Source organism: Salmo trutta, chromosome 1, assembly GCF_901001165.1.
Source record: "Salmo trutta chromosome 1, fSalTru1.1, whole genome shotgun sequence".
Lineage (NCBI taxonomy): Eukaryota > Metazoa > Chordata > Actinopteri > Salmoniformes > Salmonidae > Salmo > Salmo trutta.
In genome coordinates, this window is record NC_042957.1 from 29031559 (window position 1) to 29053908 (window position 22350).

General features: G+C 43.7%; 1 protein-coding gene and 1 long non-coding RNA gene across 3 annotated transcripts in view; one reads left to right on the forward strand and one right to left on the reverse strand.

The window, feature by feature from the left end:
- Window positions 1–22350, reverse strand: part of LOC115193404 (mannosyl-oligosaccharide 1,2-alpha-mannosidase IA) — a 168454-nt gene that overhangs the window by 30452 nt on the left and 115652 nt on the right. The window contains exon 5 of the mRNA XM_029752116.1: window positions 10406–10500. Within this exon, the coding sequence (XP_029607976.1) occupies window positions 10406–10500 (95 nt within the window). The remainder of the gene's footprint in view (window positions 1–10405; window positions 10501–22350) is intronic.
- On the forward strand, window positions 1409–3487 carry LOC115193419 (uncharacterized). Of its 2 annotated transcripts, none has more exons than XR_003878177.1 (3): window positions 1409–1445; window positions 1561–1639; window positions 3450–3487. It is a non-coding gene; the product is annotated as an uncharacterized LOC115193419 (long non-coding RNA). The 2 variants fall into 2 exon arrangements; XR_003878173.1 differs by having other exon boundaries at window positions 1426–1463.

Consider the following 22350-nt stretch of genomic DNA (forward strand, 5'->3'; position numbering starts at 1 on the left):
GCGGAGAGGAGATAATCCCAAGGAAATGGATTCAGAGGAAATAGTTCATAGTGTCGGACTGAGAGGGGAGGCACTGCTTCAGCGGCAGGGTTCATCGGCCAGCACACTCTCTGGCGATCCGGGAGGAAGAGAAGAGTGGAGGGAAAGAGAACGAAGGGAAGAAAGCAGGAAGAGACTGACTGGAGTAAGTGTTATCTTAGTCCTCCTCCTTCAAAGGGTGCCTGTGTGGCGTGGCGTGCCAGGTGGTGTGTGACGCAATACAAAGACGCTAAAGAAGAGCGCACACGTCAGTCCCACCTGAGCGCTAGCGGTAATAATGAAAAAATACGAAGTTAGATGTTTATTCATGAGAGACATCTTCCTCTGTAGAACTTTAGACTGGAGACTTTATCACCTGAAAGGAAGTCCGTATAACTTTTTGAACTTGGGTCTCACTTCATGGACTGTTGATATTAGGGAAACTAAATCACACTATGACACAATTTTATGTGAGGTTAGTAATCGACAGTCCAAAGGGGTCTGGAGTCAGGGACGAGTCTATTGGAGAGCTGCTGAGGCTGAGGGTCAGGGGGCTACTGTGAGGTGCTGATGTCTCCAGTGCATTGAAAGGCCTCCTCTGATCCTCTCCAGACAAACTGACAGGGTGTCTGTCTGTCCATCTGTCTGTCTGGTACACCTGCAGACTGGGGTTGCAAAGCTACCGGTCATTTACCAAAGTTACCAGAACCTTCAGTAATTAGGGTTATTAACAGAAATCTATGGCAATCTATCGCAATGTTGGTCATTTATCTTTGAATAACTTTTATTTTTCATTTTTTATATTGCAGGGTTTTCCAGCCTTTTCTAGCAAGCTACACATTTTTTTCTAGCTTTCAAATAGGGACATTCTTCTCTTCTCCTTTCCCCTGCAACTCTTCCCTGGGTCCTTGGTGTACAAGAGAAGTGCACCGTTTTCTGTCAATATATCTGGTAAAATAATGATTAATAAATAACTAAGGGGGGCCCTATAAAGCCGGTGATTTTCTCCCAAAATTATGTTTTATATTTTCCCAAATTATGTTTTCTCAGTTATATTTTTCCTTATTTTAGATTGTTTTGGTTTTCACACTCAAAATGAAAACATTTAATAGAGAAACAACGCAATTGGATGTTCTGAGTCCATGTCAATGCTTAAATCGTGAGCGTGGCCAATGGCACGGTCTCTGACCAAAATTTAAGGAAAACTATGTATGTTAACTCTACTGGATCAGTGTCCCAAAATCGGGACAGCTGCTGCTCATTATGCAATATTTGACTAGAATGGCATAGTAAACAAAAGCCAGCTTTCCGGGACATTGACATGTCAAATCATAGTTTATTTGTCACGTGCGCCGAATACAACAGGTGTAGGTAGACCTTACAGTGAAATGCTTACTTACAGGCTCTAACCAATAGTGCAAAAAAAGGTATTAGGTGAACAATAAGTAGGGAAAGAAATAATACTACAGTAAAATGCCTGTGTCTTATATGGTCAGAAAGCTTAAATGATTGTTAATCTAACGGCAGTGTCCAATTTTACAGTTGCAGAAATTGACCGGGAAAGTGACATGAGGATTCCTGCACACAAGAAAGATTGGAAGGAGAAGGTACTTTTAGATCAGTAAGTAAAATATGTTTTTGATTCTTGTGCTAATCCAGTTTTTTAAATGGTTACATATTCATTTAAAGATATTTGTCTTTGATTTCTATATATAGCACCAGTCAAAAGTTGACACACCTACTCATTCCAGGGTTTTTCTTTATTTTTACTATTTTCTATATTGTAGAATAATAGTGAAGACATCAAAACTATGAAATAACACATATGGAATCATGTAGTAACCAAAAAAGTGTTAAACAAATCCAAAATATATTTAATATTTGAGATTCTTGAAAGTAGCCACCCTTTGCCTTGATGACAGCTTTGCACACTTTAGGCATTCTCTCAACTAGCTTCACTTGGAATGCTTTTCCAACAGTCCAAAGAATCTACCAGCCACTCATTTTTTATCAGGCAAAACAATACATTTTCACCAAAACTACACACAAAACTACACACAAACTACACGACGCCAGGACAGCGGAGTCAATCACCACCTTCCGGAGACACCTGAAACCCCACCTCTTTAAGGAATACCTGGGATAGGATTAAGTAATCCTTCTAACCCTCCCCCCCACCCTCCCCCCAAAAAAGATATAGATGTACTATTGTAAAGTGGTTGTTCCAATGGATATCATAAAGTGAATGCACCAATTTGTAAGTCGCTCTGGATAAGAGCGTCTGCTAAATGACGTAAATGTAAATGTAAAAAATAACAGACGAGGCTGCTTTGTAGTGTTTCTAAAACAATACATGTAGTATATTGCTTAATTTCATTACATTTTTTGTGACCCGAGTTTTTCAACCAAAATATCAGACAAAAATATTCACCTGCCCCTTTAAGGGCGGGAGGTTACCATAATAACGTGACTGAGTCATGCATGTGCCTGTGAGATTGTGAGAGAGTCTTCCCTAGCAATTGAAACTAAAACATTGAAAAACAACCTAGCTTGTGAACAAAACAATGCAAACACAAAGAAACAAGGACAAAGTCTCACACTTCAGTAGACTTTCGTTTCAAGTAAATTAGACTAACTTTTATGCCGGTGCGCAGCACTCCTAAAAATTTATCTTCCACTCGGCACTTCATGTGCACACAGCCCCCAGCCAGGCACTGTTGCTTTGCAAGGTGGGATAGGTTATAAGATTCCTAGTTCTTTGACCTTGTGCAATTAATTGACCAGATATGAAACAAAAAACGGCAGAAATAGTTTGAAAACAGCTACTGCAGCATTTATTTGACATTATTTTTATTCACAAATGCGAGTGCAATGCTCGCACTGTGGAGCCCTGACCACCCGCCGGTGAAATAGACATCTTACCGCCAATGCCAAAATCTACCCGTTTGTGGCAGGTGTTAATTTTAGGCCCTGGTCTGAGCATACCCCAACAGAATGGTGTGGGCGTATACCGGGCATTAAACATATTCATGCAAGTAGACCACTGATTGGCCAGCTCATCATCTTGATGAGTATTACATCATACTCTATGAGGAAATAGCAAGCATTTTTTAAGTTTAAGGTGGCTTTTGTTTCTCCAATTTAAGTTTTTGACACAAATACAAGTATTGGACCAATCAACATCATTATTTGGGTAAGAGTTACCAGAATATCCTGCCTGTTTGGCCCTGTCCGGGGGTATCATCGGATGGGGCCACAGTGTCTTCTGATCCCTCCTGTCTCAGCCTCCAGTATTTATGCTGCAGTAGTTTATGTGTCGGGGGGCTAGGGTCAGTCTGTTACATCTGGAGTATTTCTCTTGTCTTATCCGGTGTCCTGTGTGAATTTAAATATGCTCTCTCTAATTCTCTGTTTCTTTCTTTCTCTCGGAGGACCTGAGCCCTAGGACCATGCCTCAGGACTACCTGGCATGATGACTCCTTGCTGTTCCCAGTCCACCTGGCCGTGCTGCTGCTCCAGTTTCAACTGTTCTGCCTGCGGCTATGGAACCCTGACCTGTTCACCGGACGTGCTTGTTGCACCCTCGACAACTACTATGATTATTATTATTTGACCATGCTGGTCATTTATGAACATTTTAACATCTTGACCATGTTCTGTTATAATATCCACCCGGCACAGCCAGAAGAGGACTGGCCACCCCTCATAGCCTGGTTCCTCTCTAGGTTTCTTCCTAGGTTTTTGGCCTTTCTAGGGAGTTTTTCCTAGGGAGTTTTTCCTAGCCACCGTGCTTCTTTCACATGCATTGCTTGCTGTTTGGGGTTTTAGGCTGGGTTTCTGTACAGCACTTTGAGATATCAGCTGATGTACGAAGGGCTATATAAATAAATTTGATTTAATGATTTGATATGAACTTTTAAGTGAGAATTTCACTGGGCACTTACTTTAAATCGAATGTTCTGCTATTCTAAACATTTTGCAATGGGACGGAGAGAACATTTTAGTTTTAAAGCTAGTTTCTTGTAATTCTAGACATTTTGCCTTGGTTTACGTCATGTTACGCTATCTGAGTGACTCAAACATTCTAACTAAATCCATATGGGCCCCATGCCATGGTATTTTTTCAATTTTAGATTCTCCCTGACTGTCTAGTGTTTATTCTGGTGGTTGTTAGTTCTCAAAGAATATCTTATTTAAAAATAATATTTTAAATAATATCCATTATATTTTCTACATATTTTATATCTGGTTTCAGTGGTTTGAAGTTTACAATGTTTTACCATGCCAAAAATTATTTGTAAAAAGTTAAACAAACAAATAAAACAAAAATAACACCATATTTCTGGGAGTGGCGGACATGATTTACGTCTTATTTAATTATTTCATATATTTTATATGTGATAAGGCCACACAGAGGCCCAGAGACAATTACAGACACCTGTGATAGTCTAAGGTACCCAAAAGGGCCACTAGATGTCTTGTGATAGAACAATTCTGGTTGTTTACTGGTAAACTTAGAACGTTTCCAGTAATATATCCTCCCTTTGCAACCCTACTGCAGACACCAGCTGTAATCGCATCACTGTCAACACCTCAATGAGAGTGGAAATGTCCTCCGCTCCACTAGTCTGCCTCATCTCCCCAAACATTAGCAGGCTCACAGAGTACAGTGGTTAAATTCCACAGCTTCAATGGTGATGGGAACTGTTTTACTATATGTGTATTTATGTTACATGGCTAAAACATGTTTCTCCCTCCAATATCTGTTCGGACACATCAAAGATAGGATGTTCTTGATTGAGCTAGTTAACTGGTTCTTGGAAAGGTATGAGTCTCTTTGCACTGCTCATGGAAAATGAAGAAGATACGATGTCTCAATGCATACATGACCTTCATTATTATCTAGATGTTATGTTGACCAAGTCACAAAGTGAATATGTAACTGACCTGATGTTTCTGTACTGACCAATAAGAATGTACATGTTGTGCAAGTTGACTGTATATGAGGTGATGTAAAACGTACGTTTGGCGAGGTGTTCGTCTGAGCGCGACCTCTTCCATGGCGATGTAAATAAAGAATTGATTAGGATTCAAACTCAGAACCCCACAACCCTTTTGAATCTGTATCACGTCTCATGAAAGTAATGCATGTTCCATTTGACATTCAGGAGAAAATCGTTTCAAAGGGAGAATTAAGATAGTGTTTGATTTCACATAAAGGAATCTAGTCATGTAGCTTGCACAACTATTTTACCATTGCCTCTTTGATTAAAGGTTTTTGCAGTGTTTCACAGAAGTAAAAACACCTCTTATGTTTCAAACGGCGAATGAAATGTTAAATGATCTAATCATTCTGGTGTTTGTTTGATTATTCTAGCGGTGCGATTCTTTTCTTTTAATGTGAACCCCGAGATGAAAATACGTTTTTTCAAAAAACAAACACATTTCCTCCACTGCAGAAGGATGAAAAGAAAGGGATACAAACAGAGCAGAGAACAGAAGAGATTAAGCTAATCAGATTGTTGTTCCAGGGTCACATAATTAATTAGCAGCTAATGAGGTGGCAAGCCTGTGTGCCAGGGACTTTCTAACTCTGTGGTCATTGGAGGACCATCCTGATTCCTCCAGCTGTGACCTTAAGAGGACTTCTCTCACCACGATAGCCATGCACACTAGGATGACTCGGTCATATACCAACAATAAATGGTCATTTAATGACCCATGAGAGCCAAGCTTCGACCCGGTCCATACTCACAGTGATATGCATAGCTATGTTCATCTGGACATCCACAGAAAGGAGGATGAGAAGAAGAGGGAAAAGAAGGATAGAGGTAAGGGTCTATGGACCTGAAGAGAGAGGGAAAGAAAGGGATGGGGCATGCTTTGACCATACTCCCATGGGATTCCCCCAGTACCAAAGATCAGTTCTGGATCAATCTGGCTCAAGGTTGTAACACCGTGGTCCGAGTAAAACGTAACCAGATATCTCTATGGGGGCTTATGTAAAATGTAAGTGATTTGCTTTTCTGGGAAAGTTATGCTGCTGATAAACTTGATAAAAGTGTTGTCCCACTTAGGAGACAAGTAGGAGAAAATGCCCTTGAACATTTTATGAGATTTACACACTTTCAAAGAGCGCTTCTTTGTTTACGCCCATTCAGCATCGTTCACACCCTCTTAAGCCTCAGCCTCACCCATCTCTTTAAGAATTGACATGTAAACGCATTGCCAAACGACCCCTCCATTAACTCAGCCAATCATGGATAGCCAGGAAGGACCCTGTCTTTCTCCCTATATAGCGCAGTGCTTTCTCCTTGGCTAAACTAGGCTCAAAATTGAAATGCTCTATTCATATTTACGCATACCATACAAGTTTGTAATTAAGGCACATTATAGTTAATATGTTCAAGAAGGCATTTCTGAAAAATATATATTTTTAAAACGACCCTACTGTGAAGTAGGAACTAGCGTCAATCTCCCCCGATCCCGTGTTGTATCACAAATCATTAGATTTCTTGCTCTACCATCCTTCCTTCATTTGCTAGATGTGAATGGCTTGGAAGTAGTAGCCTTTAAAAGCCTCTGTATCCGACCCACCTCCTCATTAAACCACTAACAGACTGGCAGCGCTAAAGTGTCAGTTGCTCTGCGTGGCCAGGGCCATGCTATCTACTCCAGCAGCCTCTATCAGATAATGACTGTTATTGGAGGTGAAGTTCTCTCTCTTATGTGAGGACTGATGATGTAGAGCGGGTCTATATATAGCCGTCATCCTCTTTAGAAAGGGCTGGAGGCCAGTAGGGTTGGTCTCAGGTCAATAGGCTTACAGGTGTAGGAACATCCCTCTACAGATACTCGGTTTTGCAAGATATTTTCTACAAAATAGACTAAGGCCTACATAACTGCTGAGCACAAATGATCTGCTATGACTGCAACATTATGATTGCTAGTATGGTTCTTGATTTTCAAGGTACTCCCGCCTCCGCAAAGTACAAAAGGATGTAAACTCGGATGTAAAGTATGAAAACTTAGTGTTACAAATCTTGGAAATGGTCTTCTAAAACATTCAAAGTCACTTGGCTTAACCCTAACTGTTCTCTGAGGAGAGTACAGGAAAACTTCCTGTAGCTGTCTGAAATTGGGTTACTGGTTCTAACATATGATGTAAGTGGATGAGAGTGCGTCCCTCCATTTAAAGTAGGACGAAGTGCCGATGCCAAAATAGCCCAAACTTTCCTCCTTTCATTACAGGTAAAGTGGCTGTCATCTTTGAATTGGGTCACGCTGTTGCTGTCGACAATTCACGGGTCAAATACATGTATTTAACAGCTCATGGCAGTCGCCTAGTTACGAGTCCTTGTACTTTTGTAAGAGGGGAAGGTGAAGAACCATCTGGGGGGAAAAAAGCATCAGTCTTCATGCCATTTAGCGGACGCTTTATCCAAAACAACTTAGTCATGAGTGCATAGATGGGTTAGCTGACAATGTCACGAAAACAATGCGCACGCTGAAATAGGGCAGAAGACTGAGTTGTTATGATTCTGGATGGCCAGATGGCTACCGACAATGACAAGAAGCTGCCATGTGGGGAATCGTAAGTGACTCGTTTCAGCTAGTTTCATCTTGTTTTTGTTTTGAGGCGTTATGACTGATTTCATGTCAATACTAACGTAGCTAAAATTTGCTAGCTAGCTAACCAACAACTGTAATGATGCACTGTATTTAAGAGACAACAAGTGCTCATTGTAACAATGTATTTATGTTTTCAATAAACATTGAAGACTAAATATATTTTACATGTTGTCAACAATCTAAGCCAACCCTGTTTGTTTTGCTCATAGTTGCACACACGTCGGCTCTGTTGCTAATCAACCAACCCCTCTATATATTTATGGTAGGGGTGGTCTCGGGAATCGAAACTACTATCCTGGCGTTGCAAGCGCCATGCTCTACCAATTGAGCCACAGAGGACCACAGACTCATCCACATACACACAGCAACACACACACAGATGAAACGAGAAGGAAAGTGGTTGATCAATATCAAATCATCTCTTTCTATATGCAGGGAGAGAACAGTGAGTTTAGATTCAGAATTCCCCAAAGGGGACCACTTCCCCCTCTTAAGAGCTTTCTTAGAAACAAGCACCAACAAAATGTTCAGATGAAAAACAACAGGGAAGAGGGCTGGCCAGACATAACCTCCAACAAGAAAATGAGTCACAAACAAAACCTGCCAAGAGGCTTTTGACAGCACACAGCGTTCGTCTTGTTAGTCATCACGCTAATGAGAGAGAATGAGTGGGAGAGCTCTCTTAACACCGCTCACTATTAAGTGGATGGTGCTCGCAACTGATGCTAATCTGCTTCTTATAGTCTCTAGACAGAAATCATATACATATGCCAGGCTCTACATTAACTTACATACTAAGGGAAGCCTATTTATTTTTCCCATATCTAAAGAAATCTACCTTATTCACTCCTATGCCTTACCATCTCCATATCAGAAATGCCATCTGTGGTCAAGGTCTGGTGGGCTCTATAAAAGCTAGGCCAGCTACAGTATGGTTCAGTGGCGCGGTAAATTCATCATTGACACCAATCTGTTGAGGCCCCTGGGGGCCGGTGGTGGGGTGAGGGCCAGGCGGGGGCGGGCGGTGGTCCTCTGGGGCCTCGGCTCTAACTCCAGGAGACTGGTAGCTCCAACCACCATGTGACGATGCGTGCAGAAAGCCCTTTCATTCGCCATAAGCGGGGAGAAATGAATTTGTTACACGGACCCAGTCATCTCCATGACAACCTGGGTTTTAATGAATATCTGACAAACTGGGCTGCGGTCTCACTGGGGAAAAATGTGAAAAGAATGCATTCACATGGCGCTTGACTTGAGCTTTTTACTGAAGTGAGACAGGTTTCTCCCTCCTGGCTATTAAAAAACATTATACAGTGTGTAGGTATGTGAGAAGAGATAACATATTACATATCAAGCTAAAGACATTTCTTTCATTTGGTACAGTAATAGTGCTGCAAAGCCACCCACATGTTCAGGTTTGTGGTATTTCTTTAAAGCTAAGCTATGTGTATTTGACCCTGACAAAAAATCTCCCTCTCTGTTCTTGGTTGTGGCAAGAGTTGTGCAGTGAGAGGGAAGAGTTGAGTGTGAGTGTGTAAATAAGGACTCTCTCAGGCCTTGGACTGAATGGGCAGAGCACGCTACACTGGCTGCAGGAGACTGAAGCAGACTGGACAGAGAGGTTGTTTATTCTCATGGCTGAGACAAGCCACTGGCGTTACACGCCCCCCCCCCTTCTTCTTCCTCCTCCCTCATTTATTCCCCTCTTCCTTCACCCTTTGAGGCCCCCTGCTGCTTTTACCTACCGGGCAGCAAGTTGGTTAGCGTCGGAAGAAAAACAATTTCCAAACCCAGTAATAATCATCCAACAGGTTTGCCCCTCGAGAGTACCCTCTGTCCTCCCTTTTGTCCTCTCACCCCCCTCTCCCTGTTCTCAGCGATGTGGGCGGCTAGACTCACCCCTCAGTTCAGGGGGGCTACCATAAGGGCAAGGAGAGGGATGGAGGGTAGGAAGGGAACAAGACTTCCATGGAGAGCTGCTCAAGAAAAAACAGTCACTTTGGATTGGTTAGCCCGAGCCAACCCTTGACTTGTCAGACTCAGGGCTGTATTGTTCTGAAGCTGTTTCTTTCTGGAGCAGGGAGGGAGTCATGGCAGCTATAGACGCTGTAGCCTAGACGCTGGGCAGAGGCCATTCAGAGTAAGGTGCAGACAGAATAACAATCTAGAGGCAGGCTCGGTGTGCAAGAGCATCATACAATTGGCTGAAGTATGTCAAGGTCCAGACAGTGTTGTCAAAACACTGGCTTACCAAAACAGAGCCATGAGCATCGATACTGACACCATTCCTCACTTCTGTGGTTTGGGGGACAGTATAAAGCAAGCAGAGACCCCACTTCCCAAAACAACTGCTTTTATGTGCCAACCACGATGCTATCAACCCACAGCAGAGAATACTTCAAAGCTGTGGAGAGAGAGAGAAGTATTTGCAATAGTCTGTGTAGTTAACGTAACTGAGGGAATCAGAGGGAGAGAGAGCGAAATCATTGAAGGCTTTTGGTCTTTACTCCTGTGAATAGAGTACAAGGACGAGTGATGCAAGGGAAGAGTGAGTGAGCTATTTCAAGCTGCCTAGTGGGTGTACAGTGTATGTCTATACAGGTCCAGGTTCAAGGTATTGACCTCTTCTGATTTGAGTGACGCTCCAGTATTGGGAATAGTGAGTGATATATTTGAAGCCGTGGGCTGACTGTACATTTTGTATAGAAAACAGACAGAGACCGACAGAACGGTGGTGTTTGAGTGCAGGACTCACCTCTTCAGGTTTAGGAGGGCCCAGGGGATGCCTGTGGGTGTTTTGAATGCAGGCAACAGCTTCTCTCCCAGTTGTATGGCCTTCTTCCTGAATACCTGCCAAACAAACAGAGAGATGTATCAGCCAAACAATCTACCCCCGTCTTTCTGTCAATCCTGTCTGATGTCTGAGAGGTGGTGACAAGGCACTGATCCATGGACAATGGGTTAGGGTTAGCTCTTCCTGTCACATGGGCATTTTATCTCATGCAGCGTTGCCCTTCTTCCTGTTAGATAGGAGGAAAGGAGAGGCTGTTTCCTGATTTGTGAGAGAGCGGGAGCGAGGGAGAGAGCGAGAGAGAGATAGAGAGATAGAGCGACAGGAAGAGGGAGACAGAGCAAGAGTGTTTAGGACTACATCCTGCAGCAGGCTGATAAAAGCCAATCAGATAAGAGCGGAGTGTGGCGGGTCTGAGGCCTTCCTTCCCATCCTGCACTGCACTTAGCTCCACAACGCTGTGCTGCCTCACACCGCCTCCCTCCCACCCACCCACCATCTCTCCCTTTTCCACATTTTGTTTTGTTACAGCCTTTTTCTAAAATTGATTAAATAATTTCCCCCCTCAATCTACACAAAATACCGCATAATGACAAAAACATAAATACCTTATTCACATAAGTATTCAGACCCTTTGCTATGAGACTCAAAATTGAGCTCAGGTGCATCCTGTTTCCTGATCATCTGTGATGTTTCGACAACTTGGAGTCAACCTGTGTTAAATTCAATTGATTGGACATGATTTGAAAAGGCACACGCGTGTCTATAGAAGGTCCCACAGTTGACAGTGTATGTCAGAACAAAAACTAAGCCACGAGGTCGAAGGAAATGTCCGTAGAGTTCCGAGACAGGATTGTGTCGAGGAACAGATCTGGGGAAGGCTACCAAAAAAATTCTGCGGCATTGAAGGTCCCCAAGAACACAGTGGCCTCCATCATTCTTAAATGGAAGAAGTTTGGAACCACCAAGACCCTTCCTAGAGCTGGCCTCCCAGCCAAACTCTGCAATCGGAGAAGGGCCTTGGTCAGGAAGGTGACCAAGAACCCGATGGTCACTCTGACAGAGCTCCAGAGCTCCTCTGTGGAGATGGGAGAACCTTCCAGAAGGACAACCATCTCTGCAGCACTCCACCAAATCAGGCCTTTATGGTAGAGTGGCCAGACGGAAGCCACTCCTCAGTAAAAGGCACATGACAGCCCACTTGGATTTGCCAAAAGGCACCTAAAGGCCTCTTACCCCATGAGAAAAAAGATTCTCTGATCTGATTAAACCAAGATTGAACTCTTTGGCCTGAATGCCAAGGGTCACGTTTGGAGGGTACCTTGCACCATCCCTACGGTGAAGCATGGTGGTGGCAGCATCATGCTGTGGGGATGTTTTTCAGCGGCAAGGACTGGGAGACTAGTCAGGATCGAGGGAAAGTTAAACGGAGCAAAGTAGAGAGATCCTTGATGAAACCTGCTCCAGAGCACTCAGGACCACAGACTAGGGCAAAGGTCCACCTTCCAACAAGACAACAACCACAAGCACACAGCCAAGAGACCGCAGGAGTGGCTTCGGACAAGTCTCTGAATGTCCTTGAGTGGCCCAGTCAGAGCAAGGACTTGAACCCGATCGAACATCTCTGGAGAGACTTGAATATAGCGGTGCAGCGACGCTCCCCATCCAACATGACAGAGCTTAAGTGGATTTGCAGAGAAGAATGGGAGAAACTCCCCAAATACAGGTGTGTCAAGCTTGTATCATCATACCCAAGAAGACTCGAGGCTGTAATCGCAGCCAAAGGTGCTTCAACAAAGTACAGAGTAAAGGGTTTGAATACTTATGTAATAGTTATTTTTAACAAATGTGCAAAAATGTCAAAGAATCTATTTTTGATTTGTCATTATAGGGTATTGTGTGTAGACTGATGAGGGGAAAAAAACTATTTAATACATTTTTGAATAAGGCTGTAACGTAAACAAAATGTGGAAAAAGTCAAGGGGTCTGAATACTTTCCGAATGCACTGTACATCTTTCAACCCATTCAGATCACATCAGGGGCAGGGAAATGTCACCAGCACTTTACATGAAATTATATACAATGACACCAATACACAATGACAGGTAGGATATGAAAGGCACATACACATCTTAACGTCCAAGTCCTGAGAGGATTCTGTACAGTAGGAAATAGGAATATTAATGTAGAATAAATACGTTCCCTATGAAGTCCCCAGAGTTTCTGAGAATGCACTCACTGTGTGGAGTGAAGACGCCCCAGTCAATAATTAGAATTTCATGCAGACACTTCGGCTCTGAGATAAAGTGCTCTGGGTGCAGCTAAATCCAGCATGTAAGAACGCTAAATTTAGTCGCAAGAGCTACTGTAACAAACAGAGATAACAAAGCTGTAGACATGATCATATCTGTGTATTCTATCAATGCTCCACCAGCACATGTTCATATACCACACTGAACAAAAATATAAAAGCAACATGAAACAATTTCAAAGATTTTACTGAGTTACAGTTCATAGAAGGAAATCAGTCAATTAAAATACATAAATTAGGCCCTAATCTATAGATTTCACATGACTGGGCAGGGGCGCAGCCATGGGTGGACCTGGGATGGCATAGGCCCACCCACTTGGGAGCCAGGCCCAGCCAATCATTATTAAGGACAGAAATACTCTTCGGCACCCCTCCCCCCCTCAGACGATCTCACAGGTGAAGAAGCTGGATGTGGAGGTCCTGGGCTGGCATAGTTACATGTGGTCTGCGGTTGTGAGGCCGGTTGGACGCACTGTCAAATTCTCTAAAATGACTTTGGAGGTGGCTTATAGTAGAGAAATTAACATTCAATTCTCTGGCAACAGCTCTGGTGGACATTCCTGCAGCCAGCATGCCAATTGCACGCTCCCTCAAAACTTGACATTGTGCCATTTTGTTATGTGACAAAACTCCACATTTTAGAGTGGCCTTTCATTGTCCCCAGCACAAGGTGCACCTGTATAATGATCATGCCGTTTAATCAGCTTCTTGACATGTCACACCTGTCAGGTGGATGGATTATCTTGGCAAAGGAGAAATGCTCACTAACAGGTACGTAAACAAATTTGTGCACAACATTTGAGAGAACTTTTTTGGGGGATGCGTTTAAAACATTTCTGGGATCTTTTATTTCAGCTTGTGAAAAATGGGACCAACACTTTACATGTTGCGTTTACATTTCTGTTCAGTATAGTTCTAATGTGACATAGAGCCGTCAGAGCAGGTTGTGTGCGGCTGTGAAGAAGAGAAGGCGCGGAGACGTCTGCAAGCAGCATCAATAAAGAAATAACCAAGACTATGTTTTCTTGGTATATGGATGGAGTGCTCACTCTCATTCCATACCCACATCACCCACCTTCAGTATCGCAACAAAACATCCTTCACCCACTCTGCCAAGTACACCCTTGTAAAAATGACCATTCGGAACTATGGCGATGTAATTTACAGTCTTGCCCCGAAAAAAAACGAGATTATTTACCACACTGCCATCCACTTTGTTACCACTTCAACACTCATCACTGTGACCTTTACACTCTGGTCAACTGGCCCTTGTTACATACACGACTCCAGACCCACTGGCACCAATTTATTTAGTCCCTCATCCTCAGCTCACTCCTCAACATCTCCACTACCAATAGCAACCTGCGCTCTGTGGTAGATGTATCACACTGGTCATTCCCAAAGTTCGCACTTCCTTTGGCCGTCATTCATTCCAATTTTCCGCCGACTGGAACAGGCTGCAAAAAGACCCTCAAACTTGACATATTCATCCCACCACACTCCTTCAGAAACATTAACTGAGCTGCTATCTGATCAATGTACCTGCTGATTATTAAGTCTTCTGTGTTGCCTTGACCTTTTCTGCTCTAACACACTGAATATTTCTTAGTGTTGTATATTTGGTGAATTTGTACCTTCCCTCTGTATAGTGTTTGTTTTATATATTTGTTTTGTGGTATTTTGTATTTTTTTATTTTGTATTTTTTTATTTCACCGTTATTTAACCAGGTAAGCTAGTTGAGAACAAGTTCTCAATTACAACTGCAACCTGGCCAAGATAAAGCAAAGCAGTGTGACAGAAACAACACAGAGTTACATGGAATAAACAAGCGTACAGTCAACACAATAGAAAAAAAAGTCTATATACAGTGTGTGCAAATGGCATAAGGTGGTATGGCAATAAATAGGCCATAGTAGAAAAGTAATTACAATTTAGCAGATTAACACTGGAGTGATAGATTAGCAGATGATGATGAGCAGATGATGGTGTGTAAGTAGTGATACTGGTGTGCAAAAGAGCAGCAAAGTAAATAAAAACAATATGGGGATGAGGTAGGTAGATTGGGTGGGCTATTTACAGATGGACTGTGTACAGCTGCAGCGATCGGTTAGCTGCTCAGATAGCTGATGCTTAAAGTTCGTGAAGGAAATGTAAGTCTCCAGCTTCAGCGATTTTTGTCATTCGTTCCAGTCACTGGCAGCAGAGAACTGAAAGGAAAGGCGGCCAAAGCAGGTGTTGGCTTTGGGGATGACCAGTGAGATATACCTACTGGAGCGTGTGCTACGGGTGGGTGTTGTTATCGTGACCAGTGAGCTGAGATAAGGCGGAGCTTTACCTAGCATAGACTTGTAGATGACCTGGAGCCAGTGGGTCTGGCGACGAATATGTAGCGAGGGCCAGCCGACGAGAGCATACAGGTCGCAGTGGTGGGTGGTACAAGGCACTTTGGTAACAAAACAGATGGCACTGTGATAGACTGCATCCAATTTGCTGAGTAGAGTATTGGAAGCTATTTTGTAGATGACATCGCCGAAGTCGAGGATCGGTAGGATAATCAGTTTTACTAGGGTAAGTTTGGCGGCGTGAGTGAAGAAGGCTTTGCTGCGAAATAGAAAGCCGATTCTAGATTTGATTTAGGATTGGAGATGTTTGATATGAGTCTGGAAGGAGAGTTTACAGTCTAGCCAGACACCTAGGTATTTGTAGTTGTCCACGTATTCTAGGTCAGAACCGTCCAGAGTAGTGATGCTAGTCGGGCGGGCGGGCAGCGAACAGTTGAAAAGCATGCATTTGGTTTTGCTAGCGTTTAAGAGCAGTTGGAGTCCACGGAAGGAGTGTTGTATGGCATTGAAGCTTGTTTGGAGGTTAGTTAACACAGTGTCCAAAGAAGGGTCAGATGTATACAGAATGGTGTCGTCTGCGTAGAGGTGGATCAGGGAATCACCCGCAGCAAGAGCGACATTGTTGATATATATACAGAGAAAAGAGTCGGCCCGAGAATTAAACCCTGTGGTACCCCCATAGAGACTGCCAGAGGTCCGGACAACAGGCCCTCCGATTTGACACACTGAACTCTACCTGCGAAGTAGTTGGTGAACCAGGTGAGGCAGTCATTTGAGAAACCAAGGCTATTGAATTGAGTCTGCCGATAAGAATACAGTGATTGACAGAGTCGAAAGCCTTGGCCAGGTCGATGAAGACGGCTGCACAGTACTGTCTTTTATCGATGGTGGTTATGATATCGTTTATTACCTTGAGCGTGGCTGAGGTGCACCCGTGACCAACTCGGAAACTGGATTGCACAGCGGAGAAGGTACGGTGGGATTCGAAATGGTCAGTGATCCGTTTATTAACTTTGCTTTCAAAGACTTTAGAAAGGCAGGGCAGGATGGATATAGGTCTGTAACAGTTTGGGTCTAGAGTGTCACCCCCTTTGAAGAGGGGGATGACCACGGCAGCTTTCCAATCTTTAGGGATCTCGGACGAAATGAAAGAGGTTGAACAGACTGGTAATAGGGGTTGCAACAATGGCGGCGGATCATTTTAGAACGAGAGGGTCCAGATTGTCTAGCCCAGCTGATTTGTACTGGTCCAGGTTTTGCAGCTCTTTCAGAACATCTGCGATCTGGATTTGTGTGAAGGAGAAGCTGGGGAGGCTCAGCTGCGAGGGGTGCGGAGCTGTTGGCCGGGGTTGGGGTAGCCAGGAGGAAAGCATGGCCAGCCGTAGAGAAATGCTTATTGAAATTTTCGATTATCATGGATTTATCGGTGGTGACCGTGTCGCCTAGCCTCGTGGGCAGCAGTGGGCAGCTGGGAGGAGGTGCTCTTGTTCTCCATGGACTTTACAATGGTCCCAAAACTTTTTGGAGTTAGAGCTTTGTGTGTTGTCCTGTCACTGTTGCAATGTTATACCTCTAGGACAGGTGATTATTGTAAATGACAATTGGTTCTCGATTGACTTCTGGTTAAATAAATGACAAAAAATAAATAACAATAATTGTCACATGCAAAGGATAGGTGCGGTGAAATGTGTTGTTTGTGGAAGCACTGCCAATCCAGGGACCTGTGCCACACGGCTTCCTGCTAATCCAATTGATGTGAAAAGATACTCTCCTCTATGAAGTAGTAAAATGTCTTATTTCAGATAATGAAGGAGAAAGGGTAGCAGCTTTAGAGAATGCTCCACTGGGTACCAGCCACTCCATAGTGGAGAATGTCTCACCATGAGCTGCCTGCTCTGAGGGGACACGAATGAAAAGGGTAAAAACGCAACTTGTCAAATATTGGTGTCGTAGAGCAATAGAGCCGGTGTCTTGAAAGTAATTGAATCGGTTATTTTCAAAAAGCGGAGGTTGATGGATGTATATAGAGTAAGGGCTTAAAGACAGGTGCTGGCGAACTTTCGAAACAGGCATTTGGTAGCCGTGTCAATACGGGGCGGTGCTACATGACATCACGTGGCGAGGTTGCTTTCAGCTCATTGTGTTACTGATGCCTTTCACCCATCGGCGTCATTCACCGGATGCCCGCTGAGACTTGTGCCATACTCAAACAACACGGCTAGGTCTGTGTGCGTCAGCCACCAAATAATTACTATGTCTCCCGCCGTGTCCTTGGAGTCTCTGGACAAGGTCACCTGTTAACCTATTCGACTAAATCCACAGCGCTGTTCCTTCTGCCCACTGCTGCCCCCTCTGCGATGAGACGTGGGCTGTCTACCTCGCTCATTCACCACTGAGTTGGTCTGTCGCCTCCAGGATCCGTGTTATTACATTGGACATTTATAGCTCGTTTCTGAGGAGATTCTGAAAGTAATTTGGAGCCCCCGCAATGTAGGGGACACCCACAAATCATTCCATTCCACCAGGTTTGGCATATATACTGTACACAGGTCAGAAATGGAGATATCCTGCGTAGCTACGTCTCATCCAATTGGTGTGATTAATGCCTTTAATAATGCCAGGTCGCTGGAGAATAAATTAACTACAGCACCACCTAGAGTCATCAAGCAAACTGTCAACAAGGTTTACAAAGCAATCAAATGATCTGCACCACCAAACAACCTGGCCAGGCGAGATGGACGGCAGATAACATTAGCAAATATTGATGATGATAATCATATTCCAACCACACTCCAGTGAGTTTGGATAATGATTTATCACTGATGTGAGAGGCTCTGCTATGAAGTAGAACTCAGACATGTGTTATACAGATTATAAACAGCAACGGCGGTTTTTGCGGGTTTCCTGACACTGAACGTGGATAACGCAAGACTCATTTGGACGATTCAGGTCAGAGGAGACAAAGAAGGAAGAAGTGGTTGTAGTTCTGAAAACAGGGAGATGTCTGGTTTCACTACTTTCAACTTGCACACAACCTCTTTCTGCAATAGGAGCCATTATATTTGTCCTCTACCAAGACATTTAGAGCTAGGGAATAAGGACATAGCCACCGAGCACACAGAGAGAGGGAGATAATGGGCGAGTGTAAGAGTGTGTGTGTGTACAACGGGGCTATGTGCCTGTCACTGGGAGCCAGGCTAACAGGTCCTGTGCTTTGGGGCTGTGGGGAGGAAGGCTGGACATGCCACTAAATAAGATGAATTACCGTGCCTGACCAGGGGTGACTGGGCCGCCTCGCGGGACACAGCCCAAATTACTCCACGTGTCTGTGACAGGGATCTGGTGACTCCGATAGATCGGCCCAGAGCCCCCCCCCCCCCCCCCCATACCTGGATAAAGTGCCAGGGATGGACTGGGGGGCTCTGGGATGGGCCAAGTAGTTGGATCTCCAATCCCTTGCCATGACTCTCCAGGGAGCACACATCACAGGTCAACAACAGGACTGAACACGGCACCATGGAAATTCACTTCACCGTGGCTACTGAACCATAGGTTAGATCTGAGAACTGACTATACCTGCTTCTACTGTAGCCGTTGTGGATTAATATCACATAATACAATATCAAATACAGATAGATACTCGGGGGGGGCTGGGGTGATATGACAGATTTTTAAAACCCCATGAGATCTCCAATCTCCATTGGCATGAGCACAGTCCTGCAGATGTCTGCACAGGTTTCTGCTGAGGGTGACAATGACTAGACAAGAGCATTGTATCCAGACTGGATCTCTCATCAGCTCATCAAACAGAGTGGTCTGACCCTCTTAAGATGCCATCCTGCACTCAGCAGGCTAAAGCCTGAAAGGGGCCTGAGATATTAATTGCTGGGAAAGAGCAGCTTTTGTCCGATCTAGTTGTGGTGAGCTGCACAAAACACCAGGCAGGACAGGGGAGGTCAAATTGCATTAGGGAATGAAACCCAGCACACCGTTTACCAGAGTGCACTCTCCCAGTTTACTTCCACCTGAGCGAGGGACTCATAGCAGCGCTGTCCTCCCTAAAGACCGAGGAGAACAAAACCATTCAAACAGGCCTCTGGACGGAACCGGGACTTTCCGACTAATTGAGAAAATCATTGCTTGCTGAAAGTTCAAAGCTAAACTGTGACTTCAGAAAGGAGTTATCTAGTGCTTTTTGCTGTGCCTAAGCCCTTAAAAGATTGATTAGGCCATCGATTGGGCAGTGCCAGTGAGAGAACTCACCTGGCGTCCCTGGCATGACTGATTCACCTGATGATTGAAAAGTAACAACACTGAAGTCTTTGAGATCAGGGGTTGTGCCCCTTCCTTTAATGTGCTGCTGAGGCGCAGGTTTTTATATTAGCAAAGAGAGCCTGAAGATCTCTCACCTCACATCTAAAATGACGACTCAGACCTTTCTCCATTCCTTAATGAACTATTAAGCAGTGAGAGAGAGAACCCCATTCCCCCATTACGCCCCAATAAGTATTTTTTTTAGAGGAATGGCATACCTGTGCTTTACAATTACTAGGTGTCGTTTGTAGTTTGTGCCTCTCTGCTATGCTGACATTAATGGAGCAAGCCACAATAGATCACGTCCTGGGTGCAGGGGGAGACATTGTGAAAGGGCACTTCAAGGCAATTACCACAGTCATTTGTAGGGATTTATCTTAAGTCAGCACTGTGGGCCCCAGCACTTATTACAGCTAACAATCCACAGCAGTGAGGGAGAGAGGGAAAGAGGGAGAGGGCTAGTGAGATAAGTGGATTTTGTGGGAGGTAAAAGAGGGATAAAATGCCATAGGGAAAGAGAGAGAGAAAGTATGTGAGAAAAGTAGAGAGAGATTCTGAGGGGCAGCAGTAAACCCAAATGAAGAGACCTAGATCTTGTGTCCGTCTGTCTGTCTACTCAAACACCAGGAGTCTTAAAGGTCAGACCAGGTGCAGGAAAACTGGCTTCTTTGCCACAAGCGGGTTCCATTGACAGTTCATTCCACTGCCTATATGTCAGAGCTATCTGAGACTAGAGCTGATAGCCTTGGCCTCCTTAGCTGAGAAGCAACCAATTTCCCCATCTACCGTAAAGACCATCTACCGTAAAGACCATCTACCGTAAAGACCAAAAGGGCACTTCAACCTCTGACTCAGCCTATTAACTGACCAGGGACCAGATGTGTGGCTTAAGATCATTGCAATCCAACAAGATTTTCAGATTATGGTCTATAAGCACTCATAAGGCAGTATGAGAGTCAGAGTGAGAGAGTGAGAGAGACCTAAATGCCAGAACTAGACAAGAGAGAGACAGACGAGAGAGACAGACGAGAGAGAGAGTAACAGAGAGAGACAGAGCGACAGAGCCCCATCCTGCGACCTAAGCGGTATGTATCAGATGCTCAACATGCTCTCCTCACACCTATTGTAATGGTCCGAGCCTAAACCACACGAAAACAACACTAGACACCATGGAACACAAAGCTTTTACTATCTCATCCTAGAATATACAAGGTCTGAGGTTATCTGCCTTTGGCCTAAAGAGCAGGAACCCAGACTTCATTTGCATTTGTTTAAGCCGTTTTGTAGTGACATTTATTTGAATACATCCATAACAGTTAGCTAATGATGTTCGATTTCACCTGGCATAGAAAATGTGCTCTCTACTCAGGACACTGTTGTTCAGAGTAGCTAGCCAACAACACATCAAAAAAATATAACTTCAAGCTGAAGCTGGAAAGACTAGCTGCATTTGTTTTACCTGTTTTCCATTGACATCTCTGTGTACACATCCATAAAAATGATGCTGATTCATGATTTCGACTGGCTGAGAAAAGCTGCCTGTCTGTCTCATCCCGACTCCTGACCCATACACCTTCATTACTATGGGACAGCTGGAGATCGCATTTCAATATTGAAACAATGTTGCAAATGTCAGAGAGACAGACAGCACGGTTTATACAAATCTCTGCTATTGAAAACCAATTGCTAGTCTAAAAGAAATGTGAGATAATGTCTAGATGCTTTTTACAGTGGAGATCAAGTTTATAAATTGTCTGGCTGGGCTGATGAGTCTGTGAATTGTGCAGTCAGATGGAACAGAGTAAATAGGCATTTCAACATCATAGCTTTAGCTGGTGGTAACTTGTGAAATAGACAAAGGCTGGAATGTGGTTTTAACCAAATCAGCATCCAGGATTAGACCCACAAATTATATAAAGACTATTTAATTCCCTTCATCTGAACATTGGAGTGTCATCAACAATCATTCATGTCAGGTCAGTGCACACCCCCAGATATTCTTACTACGGCGCTACACTGATCTCAAAAACGACCTCTCCAGAACCCACATGACAGAAATCCGTCGCATTAACGGAGAACTTTAATCCCTGTGAATTGATTGATATATTTCTAAAACTGGCTAGAAAATCGAATCTAAAAAAGGTGGAAAAAAGGAACATCAAAAAAGATGGTTTGACAATTAATGTTCCACTGCAAGACAACTAAGAGTTTTGTCAAACCAAACACACGTCTCATATACCAACAGGCCCTAAGCCAATATAAGAAGTTATTAATTACAAAGAAATAAATCCTTCTATATGAGTAATGAGCTTGGCAAAATATTGTATTTCACCTTTATTTAACCAGGTAGGCCAGTTGAGAACAGGTTCCCATTTACAACTGCAACCTGGCCAAGATAAAGCAAAGCAGTGCGATACAAACAACAGAGTTACACATGGAATAAACAAACGTAGAGTCAATAACACAATAGGAAAAAACTCTATATACAGTGTGTGCAAATGGCGTGAGGTGGTAAGGCAATAAATAGGCCATAGTAGCGAAGTAATTACAATTTAGCAAATTAACACTGGAGTGATAGATGTGCAGATGATGATGTGCAAGTAGAAATACTGGTGTGCAAAAGAGCAAAAAAGTAAATAAAAAACAATATGGTGATGAGGTAGGTATATTGGATGGGCTATTTACAGATGGGCTGTGTACAGCTGCAGCGATCAGCAAGCTGCTCAGATAGCTGATGCTTAAAGTTAGTGAGGGAGATATGTCTCCAACTTCAGCAATTATTGCAATTCGTTCCAGTCACTGGCAGCAGAGAACTGGAAGGAAAGGCAGCCAAAGGAGGTGTTGGCTTTGGGGATGACCAGTGAGATATACCTGCTGGAGCGTGTGCTACAGATGCTTGTTGTTATGGTGACCAGTGAGCTGAGATAAGGCGGAGCTTTA